General features: G+C 49.2%; 1 protein-coding gene across 5 annotated transcripts; it reads right to left on the bottom strand.

Annotated features, from left to right (window-relative positions):
- Positions 1–5,989: 5,989 nt before the first annotated feature.
- Positions 5,990–23,129, bottom strand: LOC149872468 (serine/threonine-protein kinase PDIK1L-like). 5 transcript variants are annotated; one of them, XR_016438741.1, is made up of 6 exons: positions 22,148–23,036; positions 19,631–19,847; positions 15,926–16,178; positions 12,834–12,962; positions 9,416–9,627; positions 5,990–7,303 (listed from the first exon to the last, which is right to left on the bottom strand). XR_016438741.1 is itself a non-coding variant. In XM_090024231.1 (5 exons), the coding sequence occupies exons 2-4, from the start codon at positions 22,691–22,693 to the stop codon at positions 15,943–15,945; spliced, it is 999 nt and encodes a 332-aa protein (XP_089880357.1). In that variant the 5' UTR covers positions 22,694–22,747; positions 23,065–23,129; the 3' UTR covers positions 10,329–12,962; positions 15,926–15,942. The 5 variants fall into 5 exon arrangements, 3 of the variants coding, with proteins under 3 accessions (XP_089880357.1, XP_089880486.1, XP_089880227.1); XR_016438723.1 differs by lacking the exons at positions 5,990–7,303; positions 9,416–9,627 and adding an exon at positions 10,329–10,650; XM_090024231.1 differs by lacking the exons at positions 5,990–7,303; positions 9,416–9,627 and adding an exon at positions 23,065–23,129 and having other exon boundaries at positions 10,329–12,962; positions 22,148–22,747.
- Between the last annotated feature and the right edge of the window lie 284 nt (positions 23,130–23,413).

Raw genomic sequence — 23,413 nt, 5'->3', positions numbered from 1 at the left:
CACTGCCCTCATAGTAAAACACCAGCAGCCCACAGGATAGCTACAGCCTGCGTCAAGTGGTGACAATTGCATGGCTTTGACACAGATGCATTTATGCTATTTTATGTCTTAATTTGGTAAGACCCAGAATTAAAATAACCTGGCCAAACAGGGTTGACGCTGGGTCTAAAACAGCTTTGCTATAGACATGACCTAAAACCTACACCCCCATTGCTATAGATAATGCTCTTAAACTGGTTTAAACCTTGCTTAATTTCATAGATTATAGAGCTGGAAGGGACCACAAAGGATCATCGTGTCAGACCCCCTGCCCCTGGCAGGAAAGAGGACCAAGGTCACATGACCCCAGCCAGGTGACTGTCAAGCCTCCTCTTGAAGACCTCCAAGTTAGGTGATAGCATCACCTCTCCTGGCAGCCCGTTTTAGACTGGCCACCCTTACTGTAAAAAAAACCCTTTTCCTAATGTCTAACCTAAATCTACTCTCCAGTAGTTTAGTGCATCTGTATTTGGGCTTTGTGCTGGCATAGCTCAATGGTAGCTAATGATGTACACGGGAGTCTTGCTGTGGGAGGCTGTACTGGTACAAAACCATCAGTACAGCACTTGACCTGGAAACACTTGTCTCAGTATAAGCTTCAGCAACAAATCCAGACTGGAGAACGACTGCCCGGGCCACAGCACTGCCAAGGAGGAGCTGGGGCACGGTGGAGTATAAGCTGAATATGAGCCAAAAGTTTGTCCTTGTTGCAAAAAAAGGCCAACGGCCTCCTGGGCTGTATGAACAGCAGCATCATTTGCAAATCAAGGGCAGTGATTCCTCTGCTCGTTCAGCATGGGGGAGGCCTTCCCTGGAGTCCTGTGTCCAGTTTTGGGCCCTGCACTTCAAGAAGGATGTGGACAGTTTAGAAAGAGTCCAGTGCAGAGCAAGAAAAATGATCAGGGGTTTGGGAACCAGGACTTACAAAGAAAGACAGAAAGCATCGGGGTTATTTAGTCTGGAGAAGACTAAAGGGGGGATTTGATAACAGTCTTCAAATCCCTGAAGGGCGATGCTAGAGGAGATGGACGTGGGCTTTTCTCTGTGGCCGTAGGGGACGGGACTAGGAGCAAGAGCCTCAAGCTGCAGCAGGGCAAATAGAGGCTGGGGGTGAGGAGGAGCTTTCTGGCTCGGGGCGGTCGGGCATTGGAACTGGCTGCCTGCGGCTCTTGCGGACGCTCCCGTCTTAGAAACTTTCAAAAGCAAGTTGGACAGACGCTTGGCCAAGCTGGTTTAGTCAGGCACGATCCTGCCTTGAGCAGGGGGCTGGACAGGCGTGACTTTCCCACGATCTTTTTCCTGGTTTCACTTGCGTTGCAGTGGAAGTGGCGTAAGCAGTGGGGATAGAAAGCAATCCTGTTCCTGAATACGAATGCAGCTAAGAGCCGTAGCAGCTCTCTGCATGGGGAGGGCACAACACCACTCTGCTCAGAAGAAGCCCAACTCCTGCAGCTCTTGTGCCTGTAGCCTGCTCGCCCCGCGCAGCAAGGAGTCGCTCTTCCTAGCTCCGCCTGGCTCGTGCCTGCTTCGGCCCACAGGTTTGCCCTGGCTGCGTTGGGCTGAGTCCCCAGGTGTTGACGCAAGCTGCCTCAGTCTGCCTTTGTTCAAACACGGAGCACGGGCTAGGGAGTTGAGCCACAAGCCATTTGCTTGTAGGGGAGGCCGGGCATTTGCAGACCTCTGGAAAGCCCGTTGTCCTCTGCCTCTTGCCCTTTTCTAACCTGAGGCTTGGTCAGCCATGCAGCACCCTCCCTTCTTGCTCTGGTTGTCTGAGGGACATGGCCCAGCCTTGGGCTTGGAGACGCAAAGCGTCTGGCTCCAGTTCCCATAGTGGGCTTCACGGTACAGCATCATTTAAAGGCAATGGCCCACCGGTAGATGTGGATGTAGATGGCCCAGTCTGTCCTGTGGGCTGAACGCCCTGCAGACAAGCTCTGAAGCACTTCAGTAGCACCGGTCCCATTTCCCCAGTGTAGACGTGCCCTGGGATGACAGATACCGGTGCATGTGGGAAGATACAAGAAGGTTGGGAAGCGGTTTCTCTCAGCAGCTGCTGCAATTGAGCTGGCACAGCCCTCCGTGTGCCAGTGCTTAACCCATTTTCATAGCTGTAAAGTGTGTCCTTACATTGAGCTCACATGCAAGATCTGCTGCAAACCTCAATTCCTGAGCTACGGCTCAGCTGCCGCTTACGGCCGCTACCACTGGTCCTCCAGGGCTCTTAGAGGAGAAGGCGGGTGGGAAATTGCATTGCCCACGAGCGTAAGAGCTGCTGAGCTTTCCTTAAGGGGCAAGCGGTGTGCTGGCTCCTTTAAAGAAGAAACGGGGCAGAGTGAGTCGTGTTTTCATTTCATCCCTCACATGGTTCTTCTGCTATTGGGGTCTGGGCACATTATTGTCTGTCTGCTGCTGCTGCAATGGTTGATTAGGCCTCCAAAAGCAACAGTCCAAGAACAACCACCACAGCGGTGATGAGTAGAGCAAGTGGCTACAATGTGAGGAGCTGGGACCTGCCCTCGCAGAAGCAACAGCCCTGCCCAGGGATGAGACACTTGCCTCCCTTTTGCAGCTTGATGGATAGAGGCCGGGCTCTGGAAGGGAACAAAAAATCTCCTGTGGGATCCTTGCTGTCTGTGCCTCTCCACTGGGGCATCTCCCATCGAGCTGAGGGCTGAGCTGTTTGTGGAAGATGCTTACAGGCAGGGAGCATGGGGCATGAGGACAATGTTGCATGAAACAGCCACATGCAGCACACAAAATGTGCTCTTCGTGCAACTGGGAGCAACTGGCATACACCAGACCTTGGTATGGCAGGCAACGAGTGGGGACGTTCGGCTTCTGCCAGCTCTGGTGAAGGAGGCCTTTCCGCCTCTGCAGAGGCAAGCACCATGGGCATGTCCCTGCTGAGCTGGGAGGCTGTGGAGTGATGAGATGTTTCCTCTCATGGTACCAGTGGTGGAGGCAGAGCAGCACGGAGGACTTGGCTCTAATCCCTAGCCCTTTTCTACTCTCCCCAGCCACCCACCTGACTTCTACCTGCTGCTGCCTGCCTAGCATCAGGGATTACGTACACCAGCAGATTTTAGTGGGACAGCTGCAGCTGCTGCAGGTGAGGGCCAAGATGAGATGCAGGCATGCATAACAGGCTGCCAGTGTAATGAAGACTGAACCTCTAAAGCATGAGCCTCAGAACCAGGTTCCCAGCTGAGCCCCTGAAACCTCCCTGGTGGGGCAGGGCACCACATGGCGCTTCCTGGGGAATTTAAATACAAGCACATGCTTTGGAGGAAAGCTAATGGGTTCCCCCAGAACAGCATCTTGGCAGAAAAAAGTGGATTCAAGACAATGGAAGTGCTACTGGGGACTGGGCCAGGGCTGTTACGTTTTGGTTGTTTGTGAGCGTTTCACTGGACCAGCTGTGGGGCTGGGCAAGCTGTTGGATGAGCTGGGCAGAGCAGGCTCAGCTGAATAGCAAAGAAGCAACTCAATGCAAAGAGCCAGCTTACTGGGAACTAGGAGTGAAGAGGTGTGAAGAGGAGCCAGTTGAGACCGGCAGAACAGGCAGCTTGATTTAGTGGCAAAGCAAGATCATGCGAAGAGGCAGTCATTACCTGGGAAGCAAAGGGTGATGGTTGGCCATGTTTGCAAGGCTGCAGTGAGCCATAAAGCCACTGCCTATAGTAAGACCAGATTTTTAATTTTTTTTTTTTTTTTTAACTGGGCAGTAGCTGTATGCGTTTCGGTGCCTGGCCCCTTCTTCTGGAGGTGCTTGGAAACTGCCTTTGAGCACAAGGACGATGAGGTCCAAGAGGGAGTGGCTGTTTGTTCTTGCCGGAAAGCTGGCCTGCCTAACTCCTTCCCTGCCCGAGCTCCGTGCAGCCCCCTGAGGCTTCCTGGCTACTTGGGCAGTCGGCTCACCAGCCCAAGCTATGGGCAGCCCAGGAACAATATTTCCCATAGGCGTTTCCAGAGCAGTTTAGCCCTGCAGGTAAAAGGCAGGTGCCTTCTGGTTCCAATCCGCCAGGCAAATGCATTTGGTGAACACTGAGGTCTGTAATGGGGGACAGTCTGTGTCCCAGTGGCTGGCACATGGAGCCAGCCAGCTCTGCGCTGCTCCTGTCTGTAATTGCACGCTCTTGCTACAATTGCCACCTGTCCTCCTCCTCCTGCTGTCAGCTATTGTGCTCACTAATTGATCCATGTCATCAGTTCAAGAACAAGCTCTCTGGGTCTTGTGTACCGCTATGGTACGCAGGATGATAAAAAAAGAAACCTCCTTTAGTTGATCAGAGAATAAGGCAGCATCATGGCATCAAAACATCCTGGGAGGAAGAGCAGCGTGCTTGGAGGGGGGAACTAGCAGTGTTTCAGCTAGTTTAAAAAGGCTCATTGCCAGTTACTTTCCCCCTCTGAACAGCCGGTGCCAGCTGTTGTAACCAGCCGTTCCCTAAACTTGCTGGATCTCAAAGGGGTTGGAGCATGGCAGGGAAGTCTTGGCTTTCAACATGTTCCTGCATGCATGTGACAGCCCCTTATCAGTGTCACCGATGTCATGGCAAGCCATTGCATCACACTGATGCAGTGCTTAGCTGAGCTCTTGTGTGTGGTCAGCTACAGGCCCTGCAAGAGTGCACTTAGCAGCAGATGCAAAAGGTGGGTGTGTAGGGCAGCAGCAGGGAATGAGCCTGGTTGTGCTGCCCTCACCTCTACCCACAAGCAGGGGAGAATCAATGCCTGGTTTTTTTATGTGACAGGCATCAGGACCCGATAGCTGAGGAGACTCGTATCAATGTCATGAGCACAGTAGGAGAATGCACAAGTCACCTGGCTCAAGTGGCTGCAGCAATTAGACCCCCGTCCTGTGAAGTGTTGAAGCCAAACTACTTGTTGTAACAGGCCCTTTTGGCCGTAACGTCCACAAGCCTGAACAAAAATTGTTCAGAAGACTCAGTTATTCCATTTGGGGAGAGTGGAATCGGTTTTGTCTGTTTTCATATCTGAAATTTTTACTCAGCTTCCAAGCGGCACGAATATGTCCCGGCCAACTCTAGCGCTCCTCAGCATATCGGCAACCGCAATCATTACAGAGCTGACCTGAAGAAGCAAAAAGAGGAGAAAGCAAGCAGGGAGCAGGGAACACCTGCAAACACAAAGGGATGTCAGTAAAAGCATGAATACCGGTCTGCTGTCTCGGGAAACTGGAGAGCAAGCATGAAGTCCCGCACGTCATCTGCCACTTGGGAATCGCCTGCTGAAGCCCTCCTGGTTCCCTACAACCTGACCTTCGCTCAAGGACTGATCCTGCCACTTCGTGCTTTGTTTTTCATGAGGCTGCCTCCTCCTTGCTGCAGCAGCAGGGGCTGCCTCCTGCTGGCAATGTAATAAGCACCCGCTGCAGGCGCTCAGGGTATCTTCCTGGAATCAGCCAGAAGAGGAGAGAATTAAACAGGCAAGCAGAGAAGAACGGAAATCTGAAAAACAGCAACCCCAGCCAGCGTGCGCTGCGCTTCATTACGGAGAAAGGGGAGGTATGAAACAAACCACACGCTCCCCCCGCCCAAGCCTGCCATCAGCCAGCCCCTAGAGAAAACCAACGGGAAACCTCTTCTCCTGATAGTGTATCCTTTTCTCCAAGAGGGAAAATGAAACAGCTTTGCCTCTGACATAAGGCCCTTCCCTTTGCAGGTCCTGTTTCCTTTGCCCCCATTTCAAAAGGAGCAAACACAGGGCCAAGGACTGCAGGAGCAGGGTTTGACTTCTGTCCTCGAAGACAGGCAAGGCCATTGCCCATTCGAGCTGGGATGCGTTGGTGCTTAAGAGCATTCAGTTTGGGGTTTTCACTTGGGGTGCTGAGATGCTGATCTCCAAAGCCTTGAAGGAACCACACCACAACCATGCCGTTTCTAGGCCAGGCTTTAAAGCACAGCCAGAAAAGAAAAAGCAAGTAAAAAGCACACACTAGAGCAGCCCACCTGATGCATTACCATCTTTCTTGGCAAGTTGTTGAAGTTAATCGATGTGCAGTTGCAGCTACCTCCTACTTATAATCAGTGAAATGACCAACTCTGCACTGCTGGGATCTCGTAGTTCTGCTCATCAGACCATTCCCTCCCTACCCGCAGTTCTCCACCAGGTTGAGACTAAGGGCTTGTCTTCAACAGAAAGCTCCACTTGAAGTTAAATGTTTTAAAACCAAGTTAAACAAGTGCAAATTGCTGTGTGGACATTTGTTTCGGTTTGCAAGAGGCCTCCTTTGGTTTAGCTTGAAAGAGATTCCCAAGCCCAGCTGCGGTAAGATGCTCAAGATCAAAGTCAGAGCTTCCCAACAGGCAGCCACCCACTACGGTAAAAACACCTGAAAGCTGATTTCAAAGTTAAACTGGGGCAACGCTCATGTGAACAAGGCCTTAGCCCATAAGCCCCCCAGGAGCCTTTATTCCTGGGAAAGGTTGGTCTCCCTTTTACACTAACGCAGACAAAACTTGTCTGATTTCTGATTCATTTAAAACTAACTTGTTTTGTTTTTTTAATATAAGCGTCTCCTTCTATGATTCACAGATGTTTTATAGTAATGCTGCTGAATCCCCCATCTCACCCTTGCGCTCTTCCTTGGGCATTTGCTGCTTTTCACAACAAGGTATTTTAAGCACAGACAAATATTGGAACAAAGAGCAAAGCACACGGGCAAATAGGCCGTCATGATAAGCAGCTCGAGTCAGTAGCTTAACAAAATGTGTGTTTTTTTTAAATTAAGCCTGTCCAATCTCAGCTCTCCACCCTGCAGCTCTCTGAAAGTCAAAGCAAGCTGGGTGAGCTTGGGAGAGAGGCAACTGGTGTGTCCAGCTTCAAAAAGCCTCAACCAGATCAATTAGAAATGACAAGGAGACTCTTGAAAGAACAACAGGGATTGACAGAAAGACAGCTGAAACTTAAAAGCTTGTTCACTCCCTCATTCATCATCCTCTCGCAGAACATCCGTCATGGTTTTCTAGCTAGCATTGTGCCTGCGGAAGTATGTGCTCTGTGCTTTGCAAACCAACTGAGTATAAGACGTTCTTCTTTTATTATCCATCACTGAAAGGCTGCCTCTTCTGAAGCAGAATGCAGCAGCTGCTTGATCAGGAGGCGGTAGCAGCCTAAGTTAACGCTTAGGGCAGGAAGAGAGCCTGTTGCTGCAGTCCGGGGAAGATGAATGAAGTTGCTCAGCTATGCCAGGGTTAAATCTTTACTGTTGTGTCAATTGGTGGTTCTTTCTGAAATCCCCCTGCAAAGGGTAAGACTCCACATTACATCTTACTTGCAGAGCTGGTACTGCAGCAGGGTCTCAACAACCACTCAAAACAGAGCTGCATGCTGCCTTTCCCTGTAGCTTTTGGGTCCTCCCCACATGGGTTTTCATTTACAGAATTGTCTCAGCCTATCCCTGCTTTAGCTGAAGGAGATCAGACTTTTAAAAACATACTGCCTACAGCCCACAGTGGGTGTATTTTTAGTGCCCAGTCTCCCATTCTGGACTGACAGCGTTAATAAATCAAGGCAACGTGCCATCTCTCTCGGTAGCGACAGGAAATTAAACATCTTGGCACATGCACCTCTCCAGGCTGAAGAAATCCAGCAGCTTTTCCGCTCTTTCTGGAGGAGGAGCTCTTCTGTGACGGACCCAAAGCAACAGACATCAATGCTTTTCCATGAGGAATTTTGGCAGCAAGTGGGTGGAGGACCTGCTGTGGCTTCCCGTGAAGTTGTCAGACTTTCTGCTTTTCCTTCCACAGCGTGGATGCAGCTCTGCTCCTGTTATCTGCAGGCTGAGCTTCACTGAAGTGAGCTAGTTAATCCCCCCACTTTCCCATCCAACTTCAAAATGATGTGCCCCTCAAACCGCCCACCCCTCCATTTGCGGCCTGTAGATAACTGTTTGGCAGTAGGCGTGCAATTTACTCTTTGCCAACTGGCCCCAGCAGTTGATTTAAAAAGCCATTTCCTGGCAACTGTAGCTCTACTAGGGTTCACCACTGCTTGTCCCTTGCTGTGTGCAAGGTGTTCCAGTGATGAATGAAATGGGCCTGTGATTGATTTTCAAGTAAGAACAGCAGCAAAAAAACAGAATTAGATGGGCTTATTTTTCCTTTCAGGGAAGAGCATGAAGACTTTCCCTGTATTCAGTGAGTTATGCCCACAGCCATCTTCTCTCTCTTTGTATGGTCTCCTAGTCCCATTAGGAAGTTAAAGCATCTCTACTTCGGCATCGCCAATCTGAACCCACTCATTTCAAACAGAAACTCTAGAAGCAATATTTAAAGGGCTGGTTACTTTATGGAGCTGCTTTCCCAGGCCAGTGGCTTGATTTCCTGAAGCTGACACGCACTTTGTATGGGAGAGGAGCTAAGGAACGTGCCATTGAAATGGAAACACGTGGAGGAGTTATGTGCTCACTTGCCTCATTTCAAGCACAGTCCCACCTGGCTTGTTTGAGATCTTGCAAGCCCGCTCCACCCCCCGCATCTCTCTTGCACATCTTCTAGCTTTGAAGTGGCTTATGCCATATTATTCCAATTTTAAGTCAACCCCACCGTTTAAAGGTTCAGTTTCAAGAAAACTGGTTTCCCCCACTTCCTAGAAGTCAATAACTGCAGGTGAAGTCCTTGAACTGCTATTGCTCTTACCAGCTCCCACAGGAGAACCAAATCACCAGAGAGGACCCAAGGGATAAAGGCACTAAACATATATTAATTCATATTAGGTGTTGTTTGTACATATAGAGATGCTGCATGTATAAACCTTCTCCATAGGTTTGTCTGCAGCTTCATTGTCCCTCTCACCTTGACTTTATCTAGGTGCAAGCGAGAGGGAACGGATTCAAATGTTATGTGGTTACATGTTGTAAACAGGCTCCAACATCACAGGTCAGCCTTGCATATACACACAGAGCATAATAAAAATGTTATGGTTGCCTTGGAGGAACACCAGAACAGCCTGGCATCAGGAACAGCGTTGTGAATATTCACTTAGCCAGACAGGCCGCTGACTGGGGGGGGGGGGGCCCACGCAAGTGCTTTAATAGAAGAGGCATCGCATTAGTTTGATGCAGCTTGCCCAACATCCGTCTAGATTTCACGCTTCGGCAGTGCTTTTTTGACACTTTTACTTAATAGCCAATTCAATCAGCTATTAGATAAAGGCACCAAAAAGCCTCGCTGAAGTGTGTAATTTATACAAACGTTGGGCCAGCTGGGTCAAACTGATGCAATGCTTCTTCTGGGCATGCGTTGAGCTTGGCACAGGGGTGTGCCAAAATTAAAATAAAGTGCTGGGGTTCCCCCCCTCTATGTGTAAGCAGTCATAGTGACCGTGACAGCTTAGTGGTGAGGGCACTCACCTAAGGCATCCCATGGTCCAGTCCCTGCTCCTATATTTCATACCCAGTGTCACTGCATCAACAGGAGATGGAGCATCCCACAGAGCGCACTGCATCGTGGGAGTTGGGGCACTCTCCTGGGGGAGCGGGGAGATGTAGATTTGAGTCTCCTCCTTAGGCAGAGGATAGATTTGCACTTAGGTAACACACCACATAAAAGAACCACATTGTTCCTGTAGAGAAAAGCAGTAAAGGGTAACAGGTTAGCAGGGAGAAGTGGTGGATGGAAATGTTTTCAATACAAATAACCAGCAAGGTTTACCTACAGTGAAGGCAACATCTATTTTGTCAGCTTTGAAAAAGAGAAACTTGGGCAGCGCAGGAAGCCCTAAGGTCCAGAATTCAATCCTTCCCCGCTTTGCCTTCCACAAGCTGCTGTTCCTTTCTTAAAACCTCAGCCATATACACTTTGTGCCTTTCACATATAAACCCACCTTAGTCCTGACATTTCAACTACTGGCTTCATTCTGCAGCTGAGGTACTTTTATATGATTCTATAAAGTTAGTTTCATCCAGTTTTCAGACGATCCAGCTGCCCTGCCATTATAGTTCAGGACTGTTGCCTACAGAAGCACACCAAAGCAAAGGCTCAGACACTCCTATTTGATATCAGCACCACATGTCCCAGAGCAGAGGAAGTTTTAGGATCAAGGATGCCACAGGCACAGAAGACAAGTGACTGAGCACAGGATTCCAAGAGTCACCTTCCCTGACAGCATTTAGGTTGATCCCATTTCTTAGCTCGTTCGCTCAGCCTTGCTCACTGAAGCGCCAACTTTCACCAAGGCTATTTGTCTTACTGCAAGGAAGGACGCGGGAGCCTGCGGCAGGGTCAGAGCTTCATAATCAGAACAATAATACAATACATTTGGGGGAAAAGAAGGCAACAATTCTTTATTAAATTCATAACGTGTGACAAATGCATACATACAAACAGGTCTGATTAGCATGGAGGCTCTGGGGGATATTCATGGCACTAGGACCAAACAAGACCTACAGTGAATAGCTGATATCACGCCACTCAAATGTCTAGAGTCCCTCTGGTGGTTTTACTGCACAGCCTAGACTTATGCTCAATATTCCAAAGTCTGCCCCTTTCTCAACTACAATAGCTCTACAAGATGAGCTGCCTTTGCCTATACCAAGAACAGATGGCAGTGGAGTACCAGGCAGTGCAGTTTCAATCGCTGCGGGAGCTGCAAGAGGAGGAGGAAGCAAATTGTTAAAAAAAACCCAAAAAACAAAAACTAACCACAGTCCCCTCAAAGCAGGGAGGACAATTTTGCAGCCTCAAAAGCTGGCTAGAGAACTCAGGTGGCGCCAACTGCCTTTGAAAGGTCGTGAGGTATGATCCAGCTAACTTAAGAAATCATTATTAATAACCCTCAGCTACACCACTGGTAAAATAAAGCGAGGCTTAAGCATGTGAGAAGAGCAACCCAAAGGGGAACCCTCAATAAAGCACCAAAATTAAAACCACCTCCATGACAGGATCATCTGGAGGAGCAGATAGGAATGAGGTGCAGACTCCCCTTCTCATCGTTTTGAGCCTGTCTCCAAGCGTATCAATCAGACCAGGTGTCAGAAAGGGAATGGGCAGTGGAGAACCAGCTCCTTTCCTTGCCATAACTAGCCTCCCTGCCCAGGGCTGCATGGAGGAAAAGCTACATAGTTTAGTCTTCTTTGGGTGGCCTCCACCAGCAGTTCTGCCCATGGCCATAGTCATCGGTACTGGATGTTCTTTTTGCCATTTGATGATTAGAGCTACAGTTCAGGTATTTTCAGTTTAAAAATGCTGTGTGTGCATATACATGAAGCACTGCATCTTAGGAGACATTATTAAGAAGAGGGTGTTCCACCTTACCTAATGAAGGCCACTAGGACCCTACTCAAACTAGCCAGTAGCATGGATTAAATTCCAGGGGAAATTCTACTTTAAGGAGCTTTCAGACATGCACTGAAATCACAGCTCTGCCAGAATGAGAGGGTAGGGAATGGAGGCCAATTGGCTAATGACATCTGGTAAATCCAGAACAGGACCCATTTTGTCTCCATGTGCACACCCATAACAGTTTCCTATGGGTGGGAAGAGAAGGGCAGGGGAAACCTGGCCTTATCCTGGCACTACAAGAGACATTTTTAAAAAGACATTTTAAAGAACTCAATCCCTCTTCATGCACAGTGAAGCATTTGAATATTTTCAGCCAAGTTGAAAACGAGAGTTTCCTGTTTACCTGCCAAGGTTCCAGCTCAGCCCTTTTGGTTCTCCCCATGAGAACAGCTGGCACAAACAGCTAGCATGGCAGGGAGCTTCATTCCTTAGTTTAAGTGTTAGTGACGCATGCATTTTAATAATGATTTGACTCCTTAGCCAGTCTTTGTATTTATTTTCAGCAAGCACTTCAGTTAATCTAAGGGAGAGTACTCACTCACAAGCTACCATGCTAGTGCTCTGTCCAACTGGTGTTAGACTTTACCCTTGGCCAGAGCAGTCAGCCACCACCAAGCAGCATGGAGTAAACGAGTGATACAGAAAGTTCTAATTAAACCACTGTAATAGCAATTTCCAGTCTCTGGGCCAAGGTCCAGACAAAGCCCAACAGGGTTGGAAATGCTGGCCACACTGATCATGAACATCCTTGTCAATCAACAACTGAAGGGGCAGAGCAAGCCTTGCTTCCTGGGTTCTTCTGTAAGGGTATTCACAGCTGCAGAGAAACGGTGGAAGAGGACTGGCCAGGAAAAGATACACCTGGAAACTCCCCTATAGAGCACCAGTGCTCAGACTCTCTGTCCTTATGCCCTCCAGACCATGTCAAACTGCCCACAGAGCAGATGAAGCCTGTGGAGGGGGGGGTCATCTGACCTGCAGAGTTTCTTGTGGATTGAACCACTCATGTCCATGGGCCAGACTCAGCCCACATGGTTTTCTGCTGCAGCTGCCGGACTCTGCAGCAGCACCAGCATGACTCTGGAACCCAGACGATTAATGCCGCTACTGCTTGTACCCCACCCCCGTTTACCCACCACTGGACTTGAGGGATTTAGTCACTGTTTGCAAATCGGTAGCAAGAAAAAAGGGGAGCGAGTGGCATTCCTGGTTCTGGAGGTATGCTAATACAGCAGCTCCAGGGATTAGTGTTGTTGCTGTCGCAACTGCCTGATGGTCACCCAGTCCATGAGAAGCCCCACAGTCCAGATCTGGCCAATGGGGCCACATGGCTTTGACACCCCTGCTTTAGACCATGCCAGCCAAGTTTGCACCAATGCTACTGAAAGGATACAAATATAAAAACAAAGGTTTTACAGAACAATAGATTTTGAGGTTTCTTGTTAAAATTACTATACAAATAAATAAAGATATTACTGCTTTACATACAGCCTCTGGGGAAATGGGAAGTAGTCAAGATGTGTTCTAGCTAGTGTCCCTTGGGGTCCAGCTGATCATTCAGCGAGAATGCCAATGCACCGGCTAGCAGGCAGGCATCCTGACCAGCAAACACAGGAGCTGTAGGGGAAGCAAATAAGAATTGCAAGGACACTATCACTAGGCCTCTCAGTCAGAGATTGCAGTTAAAGCAGAGTGCCAAGGACAGAGAACCCTGATTTGAGATTACATTTTAGCAAGGAGATTCAATTTCAATTCTCTCTCACATCAGTGACAACCAAAAGCTGATTCAGTGGTTTGAAATCAAATCCTAGGATACAGCTTCCCACATCTCTGACACACCATTGTCCTGGTTCAGAATGCAGGCCTAAAATTGCACAGAGTTACCAGCTCACCTAACAGAACAGAAAGTTGTGTAGGGCTTTTGGGAAAGCTTACCCAGCTACTGGTGCACCTGCTCTTCAGAGCAAGGACAGAGTCTCCAGGCAAATTTACTTCCAGGGCATTACAGTTACCAAGGAAAGGTCAGATTTGTGATCTTCAACAGCCATCTCACTTATTATCTTAGCCAGTGATGCCCAACCTTTTTGCCCTGTGGGCTGGATGGACAGCGCCAAGTCCAGCTGCTTTCTGGAACTGGTTGGTGGGCTCGATCTAGGACATGGGGCTGGTGTGGCAGGACCCATCTAACTGCAGGGGGGTACACAGTCTGAACCTGATCTGTCTGTTGGGGGAGTGGGGGGTGCCTAGGGAGTGGGCTGGACCCAACCCAGATCTGTATGGGGCAGGATTGGGGGAGGAAAGCCCTGATTCAGATGTTGGAGGTGAGGGAGAGGGTGAGGCAGAACAGCCCTGGTACAGACACATGGGTCAGGGGGAGCTAGGGAGCACCCCGACCTGATCTGAACATGTGGAGGCAGGCCCAGCCCTGATCCCACTATGTGCCAATGGCCCAGGCAGAGCTGGACTCCGACACACGGAGCTTCCGCTGCTCCCCAGCTACCAGTTCTTCTGCCCCATGGGGACTCTCACAAGCTGGATATCATGGCTCTGTGAGCTGGAGGTTGAGCACCCCAATCTTAACTGCTGCACAAGAGAAGCTCTGTCAGGTTACCAGGCTGGCCAGTCAGTGGTTCTGATGGGCATTCCATTTACTCACACCATAAGTTTAGGTTGAGGGTTTCAGGCTGGGGAAGGAGCCATTTTCTGGCCTTTTGAAGTTTGGAGTCACTTGGTTATAAAAAAATAAAAATTAAATCAGCTAATATTTCTACAGTATTACTCTGTCAGCAAGAACAGTTTTAGGCTCGTTGGAAAAACAAGCAGCAATTAGAAAATGACAGTAATTGGGCGTGATCAAAATGCAAGATAATGTTTTGATCATTGCCACTATTAGCTACCGCCTGCTTCCTTGTTAGTGTGCACAAAACACCCGACAACCAGAATTCCTGAAGACTGTGTGGCATACCCTCCAGTGTTTAGGAGAGCTGCTAGAATAGCTTAAAAATAACATGCAAGAATTGGGACAAAAAAACCAAACAAACCAATGCTGGGCACCTAAAGTTACACACCTAACAAGAAGCCTTATTTTTCAAAGGGTGCAGTAATGACACAGGATTGATTCTAGCAGATTCTATTGCAGGATGGAGGCCTCATACAATCCTAAGAGCCTCTGGGCATTACAAAGAGCCTCTAGGCATTGGATCAGAAAAAGTCTCATGAAATTTAATACAGACAAGTGCACAGTCCTAAACTTAGGATTGAACAATCCCAAGCACCGGTACAGGCTGGGGACCACCTGGCTCAGCAGCAGCATTGCAGAAAAGGACCTGGGGGTCACAGTGGACAAGAAGCTGAATAGGAGCCAAGAAGGCTAACGGCTGCATTGGTACGAGCATTGCCACGAAATCAAGGGCAGCGATTCTTCCCATCTATCTGGCACAATGTGTCCAGTTTTGGGTCCTCCACTACAGAAAGGACAACTTGGAGAGAGTCCAGTGGAGGGCAACAAAAGGGGTGAGGGAGATGGGGAACATGACTTGTGAGGAAAGGCTGAGGGAACTGGGTTTATTTAGTCTGGAGAAGAGAAGAGAAGACCGAGGGGGATTGAATAGCAGCCTTCACCTCCCTGCAGGATTGTTCAAAGAGGAGGGAGCTGGACTGTTCTCAATGGGGGCAGATGACAGAGCAAGGAGCAATGGGTTCAAGCTGCAGCAAGGGAAGTTGAGGTCAGATATCAGGAAAAACTCTCACAAGGAGGGTGGTGAAACATTGGAACAGGCTCCCCAGAGAGGCTGGGGAATCTCTATCCTTGGAGGTTTTTAAGACTTGGGTAGACAAAGCTTTGGGATGGTCCTGCTTGAAGCAGGGAACTGGACTAGATGTGACCTCCTGAGTTCCTTTCCAACCCCCATTTTCTATTATTAACACAGTACAGTAACATTTTTCATTATAGGATCTGGATTCAATGCAACTAGCATGCAGGACAGCACCACATACCAGTGTTCAGCGTGTACTTTTACTAGGAAAATACATGGTACCCAATACAATGGCTTTGTCTACACTAGAATTTTATCATTACCTGGTTAATGATATTAAAAAGGCCCACCGCAGGTACACATACACATATGCTTCAAATGGTGCTGGAGAGCTGGCCTGATTTCTCAAATGAGATATGATTAGGTTAACCACCACCGTGTCTGTGCGAACGTGCGTCCATGCATACGTGTGCATGGGGGTGGGGAGGGCCCAACAGTCCTATAAATGTAATAACACAACTAATGGGGAGTGTGAGCTGGGCACCGGAACAGATAGATTGCCGGCTATTGTTCCTACCACTATCATTAAATTTTCAGTAAAAAGAGATTACTTTGACAGCACTTTCTCAGCTTCAGTTCCATTGCTAGGACGTGTAATGACTTGATGCCATTCACGGGGCTATACGCTAAAAAGAACCCAAGTTATTCCTTCTGTAGAAGAGCTGCTCAGACACTGGATTCTTCCCAAGCTGACTACACCTTTCAAACACATTAGGGACTGCTACAGGTTGTATTTCATTTAGAAGACTCTGGTGTGAAACTCACCTGATTATCCATTGCTGCTATGAGCCAGAGCGTTGGCGCTTTTTCCCATAGGAGATTCGCCTGATTCGGACTTCAAGTTGGAAGGCATCCAATCTTTCCTTTGGGTTAAAAGCCAACATATCGTGAAGGAGTCTGCAGAGGTCATCAGGTATAGACTTCTTGTTCTTCAGAGGGATTTGCAGTTTCATACTGGGATTCTCCAGCAGTGCCTCTCCAACTGGAATAAGCTCCTTGCCTTGGCAGATGTAGGTTCCTAGGCAGAGTATGGAAAGAAAGACAAGTTAAATATGGGAAAAAGAGTCCCTACAAAACATGCCAATCTACACCATCCACACCAAATCTAATTTGTTACAGGAAAGTTAGCTGTACAAAATCCAGTTTCAGAGCTCTAGCATACAAACATAGAAAAGTAGAGCTGGAAGGGACCTCTGGACATCATCCAGTCCAACCCCATTCTTTAGGCAGGACCACACCTACGCAAACCATCCCCCACATATCCTTGTCTAACCTAAAACTGCAACCAATTCTGTTGCACAACTACAGGGTATATCACCCAGATGCCAAAAACACTAACCTGCCCCAAGTAAAGTGAGGGGGAATGAGAGCTATCAGCATGCCATGTTGTGTTGTTACAATGCACGAGTATATAAGAATGCAGGGTAGATTTGTTTCATACAGACTAACTAAAATTATATCAGGTTATATTAGATCAGTGATTCTTACCTTCTTCAGAAACAAACTGCAGCACGCCCCCCTCCCGCCCCCAACCACCTTTGGAAAATATCTTTGTTTTCACTCAGTTTTTGACTGCAGAAAGATACTGGAGCAATTTTTCTGTTGCAAAGAACTGAAAAAGACCATGACAGGGCAGAATGTTTTTAACACTGTGGATTCCTAATGGAAACCTCTGGCTTTATCTTGTGAATCCTGGCTGCACACTTACATGCTAATGTTGTATGGTACCTTTGAAAGGATCTCAAGGCACCCCAGTGAGAATCACTGTATTAGATTATCTATTTGGTTAGCTGATAAGGTGCAAATCTGCCCTGCCTTCTACTTGGCTTCAGATTAAGGTGGATTACTTTGTTTCTAAAACGCATGACGTGCCAGAGGGCCATGTTCCCTACTACAGGAGAAGGTGAAAACCCCCTCAATCTGTACCATCTTGATCATGGGGTAAATGCTGCCAAGCTAGGTGCTATAAGACACTGACCTCAACAAGAGGTATACTATCAAACCGAAGTCAAGAATGGAGAAAAGGGGAACAGATTTTATGCCTACACTGCTTTGCTGTCAGTCGTTCAAAAGGAACACTTACAAATGAAATAAGGTATTGGAATGAACCTCCCCCATTTCACTGTGTATCAATTAATTTTACCCCTCCAGCAGAGCTGGAAACTCTAGGAATGAAATTAAGGTCACATTTGATTCAAGTGATCTGGAAAAGAGTTAAACAACTGAATCCTTATCTGCTCAGTTAAGTCAAACAAGTTTTAATAAAAATGGCAGTATGTGCCATTTACCTTTGGCCAGTTCCTTCTCAGCAAGATTAGGGACAGGAAATGTAAATTTGCTCCTGGTAATCTAAATAATTTCACTGGTTGCTTAAACTGATTAGTTGGATTGCAGACAGTAAAAACCCCCTCTGCTCATCCAAGCTGATCGGCCTTTGAACTGAGCAAAGAATTAATGTTTCAGAGGCAGCGACTGATCTGTAAACAGGGAAGGTTGAACATGCAAGCTCCTTATCTCAAGTTGGTGCATGGCTATTTTAATGAACTCAGGCTATATCCCAGTCTCCGCTCCAAAACATTTGCTGTTTCTGTAGCCAAGAACTCAAACATGTTTTTACTGTTTAGCATTTAATAAAGGAAATGGGCTCAGTTCTTATTTCCATTACATTTTGAAAATGAAAAAAAAAAAAACCCCCAAAAACCTGAACAGCAATTCAGCTACCTTTGACAGAATCCTGTATCAGGATTTCAAATACCGGTAATTTATAATTTTAGTCATTTAGGAAAAAAAAAAGTGTGAATATCACCTATATTAGGCCCCCTTGGCCACATCCAGACAAGTGCGGATGTGCCGTATGCAGCTCCACACACCGCACATATAGGAAAGCCCCGTGCTACTACCTCACAGCATGGGGGGTGGGGGTGTTGACCCCAGAAGAGTCCGGAGTCAAAAAAAAACCCACGCCGAAAAAAAAAACAAAACCCGGGTAGCACACATGGCAGCAGCAAGTGCCACCCAAAACCAGAGCTTCGCCAGCCAGAGCAACACTTCAGCTGTCAACCAAGCTCCCAGCTGCAGGAGCACTGTGGCGTGCAGCCCTCCTCAGGCCTCCAGATAAGGCTGGTGGGGTCAGCAGCCTCCTCTACCACATCTGGGCTAACCTGCCTCATGCCAGAGTGTGTGGGGCATGGGCATTCCCCGGGGACAAGTAGCAGCACAAGGTCTTCTCTAGTTACTATAGCCATTTGCAAGACTGGCATTCTGTTCTCACAGTGGAAAAATCCATCTTGGGATAGGCGTTCCTGAATCCACTCAGTGCAAAGATGAAGCCTATCATAGCTTATACATAAAGGCATCTCCTCAGGGCCCATCAAATTATGCATACCCTGCTGTCCCCACCTTCTCTCCTGGTACAACATTCAGCTACAGTGCTGAAAATGACCTATATATAGGTTCTGCTTCATAATTTGATTTCTGGGAATGTCCTTACGACCCTCTGGCCCTTCAAATATACCAGCAAAGTGATACACACACAACTCTAGTTCAATGGTCTTATGTCTAGGTAAAGCATGTTTCTAATGTTAGGGCAGATGCTGGCAGAGAGTCTCCGAACAGGATGTACACTATAAAAGCTGTTGAATCCTGCCTACAGAACATGAATATAATGCAGTTGTCTCACCAATGGAGGTAGATTCGGAAGGGAATGCTGCTAAACCTGCCAGTTTAGGCTGGGTTTTGTTTCTGGCATTATTGCATAGAAGCCACTCTCATTTTGGCAGAGAACTTGTTCCTCTTTTGCCCCCATACTCCCAAGGTGAAACAAAGCCTGCAAGTTCTGTTCCAGCCTTTATGGTCACAAGAAGTTTTGGGAAAAGTTACAAGGATAATTCTTAGAAAATATTTTTGTTTTAAAGGGTAAAGAGCAATCTCCACATCTTAGTTTTAAAACATCAAGGCCTCGAAGTCCTGGAAAAGCAGGCAGAAGGTAAGGAAAAGGTGGGATGGCCTCACAGATTTCTTGCAACACCCTGGCAGGGCACAAAAGAGTGGCAACTTCCAGAAGGAGGCACCTGCAAGACCACACCAGCAGAGTCATGGATTCATAGACGCTAGGGTTGGAATGGACCTCAAAAGGGTCAGAGTCTGATCCCCTGCCAGTGGCACAAAAAAAGTGCTGGGGTCATGTGACCCCAGCCAGGTGCTTGCGCAGTCTCCTCTTGATGAGTTGAAGGTAGGGGAGGGGACCACCTCCCTTGGAAGCCCATTCCAGATTCTGGCAACCCTAACCGTGAAGAAGTTCTTTCTGATGTCCAACCTAAACCTACTCTTCATCAGTTTGCGGCTGTTGTTTCTGGCTATTCCAAGTCAGACCAGTGCCCAAGACTCCTCAGGAGTTACAGGATACTTTGGGGTCCTGGAAAAGGATCTGTGATCAGGACTCAGTGATGGCAGTAAAGAAAATGCTCTCACCAAGCAATTCCTTCTGAGTGTCCCCATCCCTGAAGGTGATCCTCTCCACCATAGCCCAGAAAATGATCCCGAGGGCAAAGATATCAGCTTTGGCAGTATAGTGACCTTCCCACACCTCTGGTGCCATGTAGAAGTTTGACCCGCAGGCTGAGGAGAAGCGATGCTGGTTCACATTCACTTTTCCTTGGCACACCTTACTCAGGCCAAAGTCTGCTACCTGTGGACCAGAACATGAGAGGTCACCATTATTAGCAGTAACATTCAAACAGAGCAGGCAAGGAGAGAAGAGAAGCAGTAAGTTGGTAGGTTGATTCATTAGCACCAATAGGTTTTGCTTTAGCTACCAACGAGCTTACAAACATGGTTTATAGTGCAATTTGTTCATTTCGGGTGACCCAGTGACTATATCTCTCAATAGCTTTGGATGTCAACCCTTGCAAAACAATTATCTTCAGTTTCTTTCAGCTAGTGCTCCGTTCCACCCTACTGTCTGCATGACTTCCTAAGAATGAGAGTAGCAGCAAGTCATTATCTCTGAGGAAAGTCTCCCCTGATGATCTACTTGGATCCATCCACATCCAGCAATGCCGTGTCTAAGGTATTGTGAATACAGGCATGAACACAGCGGAACAGCAACAGCTACTTGCTGTATGTGGAGGAACACATCTTAACACTCTCATATTACCTGCTACTATCTGTTCTGACTGGCTAAGTCAGTGTTTTGTTAGTGCTCCCAACCTTTTCAGCTGATGGGAAGGATGACTGGTGCCAAATTGGTCTACGGGCCAGATTCAGCACAGTGCTAGCCCAGCTAGGGCCCAGTACAGACATGCAGAAATAGCCTGGTGAGGCCCAATCCAGTTGTGTGGGATCAGCCTCCACCAGGCCACTGCAACAGGGATGTGTCCACTTGTTCTTCAGGAAGCAGCCACTTCCTGGTACATGCACGTCCCTGAGGTGGGAATTTTGGGGGTCTCAACATCGCCCACCTGCTGGCTCTGAGCAATTACAGGTACCAGGAGGGCAATGGCAGGAAAACTGGTACCTGAGCAATCCCCGATGCAGAGTTTCCCCAAGTGGCGAAGTTCAAGTGCTGTGGCTGCCCTTCAGCCCCCACTTACTTCCCCTGCAGGATCCCCCACGTCCAGAGAGAGGGAGCCAGGGCCAGGCAGCGAGTCCAGCATCCAGGTCCAGGAGCACAGCAGGGAAAGATGGCAGAGACTGCTCGCTCTGACAATCTAGCCACATAGGAATGGCCCAGCCAGGGCTGATGCCACATGGCTGAATCGGGCTCTGGCCAAGCTGTTGCTGCATGACTGGATCAGGACCTGGCTCAATTCAGCAGCGTGGAAACATGTCCTGATCCTTCCATACAGGGCCAGCACGGCAGGCTTGGACACATGGCAGCAGGGGCTGCAGTAGTATTAACTGCCACTCCCCCACCACCAGATTTCCAGACTTATGGAGAGCCTTGTGGGCCAGATCTAGCCCTCAGGCCAGGGGGTTAGCACCCCTGGTTTAAACCATATGGTTGCTGCTGAGAGCGGAGCCCCTGGTGTAGATGCGGCTCTGCTGGCCTAAAGGCACTTCTATTTCCAGGGTTAAACCAGTTTGCCCAAGCCTTTGCCAGCAGAGTCGCAGCCACTCTGGACACTCTGCCAGCACCGGTATGGTGACTACAGCTCAATCTTTGCGTGGGCCACGGCCAGCATAGCTACGCCAGCAGAACTCTGTAATGTCGACAGGACCATGGAGTCAAGCGTAATGTGCATGCTCCAAAGCTGAAAACATTACAGGTTTCCCTCACCAACCACGGTTTCGAGTATCCATGCTTAATATTCTGCACACCATTTTGGCTACCATGGTATACTGTTTTGAGTAACCACGGTTTTCTGTGCCCGTGCATCAACCTGCCACCTGCCATTTTCCCCCATAAGCCTTTTGTATTGCCAACCACGGGAACTTTCAGGAACCTAACCCCAGCCGTTGGTGAGGGAAACCTGTAAACCTACAGTGGCAGACCTACTTAGCCTTTTGCTAACTACTACAAATCCCTCAGGATTTGGACTTTATCAGAAAACTGTAGGAGCGACCAGCCCTGCCACTAAGCTACTCATCTCAGCATCACTGAGAACTGCCGCTCTGAAGTCTTCATTTTAAACTACAGCAGCAGCCCAGCGAAGCAAACGAAATCTCTGGCTTCTAAAAAAGCAAGTCATGCTGGAGGCTGCAATAATTGGAAGTGTTGAGAATTAAAACCAGAAAGGGAAGATAGTGCTTAATTTTCTTTTTCCGGGGTTTAATTTCAGGGACTAGTAGCAGCTTTTAGTCAATATTAGTGGTTAAAAGCTGAACTAATCCTAACCTCTCCCTTCCCCTCCCTCCCCCCCAAGGGGCAACGGCTGCTCCGACTCTCAGCAAAATTTGGACTCTCTGAAACAAAACACTGCTGTTCCCCACGTCCAAGTGGCGCTGCCGCGCGATACACACTGTCGGCAGCAAGGACTCCCGTCTCACCTTCACCACGGGGCCGCCGGGGCTGTGGGAGATGAGGATGTTGTCGGACTTCAAGTCTCGGTGCACGATCTGGTTCCTGTGCAGGAATGCCACGGCACCGCTCAGCTGCTGCATGAAGCTGTTGTTGAGCTGGGCGTCGGGGCCGCGCGACAGCAGGTACTCGTTCATGTTCCCGCCGTCGCAGAACTCCATCACAAACCACAGGAAGCAAGCCGCCCGCGGGTCCATGCACCGCCGCCCCTTCAGGCAGGTCTCGATGAGCAGCAGGTGGTGGTCCGACTTGCGGTAGTGGCGGCTGATGGGCTGGAAGACCTGCCCGCTCTGCAAGACGCACTCCTCCAGCTGGATCACGTTCTCGTGCCGCTTCTGGACATTTTGCAGCGCCCAGAACTCCTGCAGAGCCAGCTCCACGTTTTCGGGCACGTTGCAGTGCATCCTTTTCACTGCCACTTTGCTTCTTGTTTGGTTGGCCACCGCCTCGTAAACCACCCCATAACTCCCCCGGCCGACTTCACGCACGATGCTGTATTTGGCTTCGGCAGCCATCGCCCAGGGCAGGGAGAAATCCTTAATTTTATGTCTTCGGACTCACACCAGACCCTAAAAGGGAGGGGGAAAGGAAGGAGGGGAGACACAATTATTTGGAGAACGGAGCACGCCAGCCTTGCACGCGTATCTGCCCAGGGTGTTTTTGATGGTACGCGGGATTTGTCCCCACGCCCGCATTTCTGAGGAGAAATCCCTGGCCGGGGCGCTGCAGGGGGCTGATCCCGGGCTGGATGCGGCCCCCTGAGCTCCCCTCCACCTCACTAACCACGGGCCCCAGGCCCAAGGCCGGGGTAGGCCCGCATCTGAGGGCTGGGCCCGGGCCCGGGCCCGGGCCCGAGGCAGAGTCCGCCCCTCCCCCACCCCCTCACCGCGGCCAACGGCCCCAGCGACCGCACGCGCCCGGCCGTATCTCCCGCCGCACCGCCCATTGGCCAATCAGCAGGCGGCGAGCGGCTGCGCCGCCCAATGGGGAACGGGCGCGTCTCCGACTCTGCGCACGCGCCGACATGGGAGGAAGAGACTACGATTCCCAGCAGCCCTCGCGCGGGGAGTTCTGGGCTGCGGTGCATGCTGGGAGTTGCAGTCCGCCCAGGCCCTGCTGACTTAGTACAATGGCTGCGCCTGCTCCAGGCAGTCAGAGAGAGGGAGGGCGGGAGGGAGGGGGTGTGTGTGTGTGCGCGTGCGTGCGTGTTGGGCGAGCAGGTCTTCGTGCAGGGG

Source organism: Crocodylus siamensis, chromosome 1 (genome assembly GCF_052110815.1).
Source record: "Crocodylus siamensis isolate JL-2025a chromosome 1, ASM5211081v1, whole genome shotgun sequence".
Classification (NCBI taxonomy): domain Eukaryota; kingdom Metazoa; phylum Chordata; order Crocodylia; family Crocodylidae; genus Crocodylus; species Crocodylus siamensis.
Note: the sequence above shows the minus strand (reverse complement) of the source record. Positions and strands in the feature narration are given on the sequence as shown.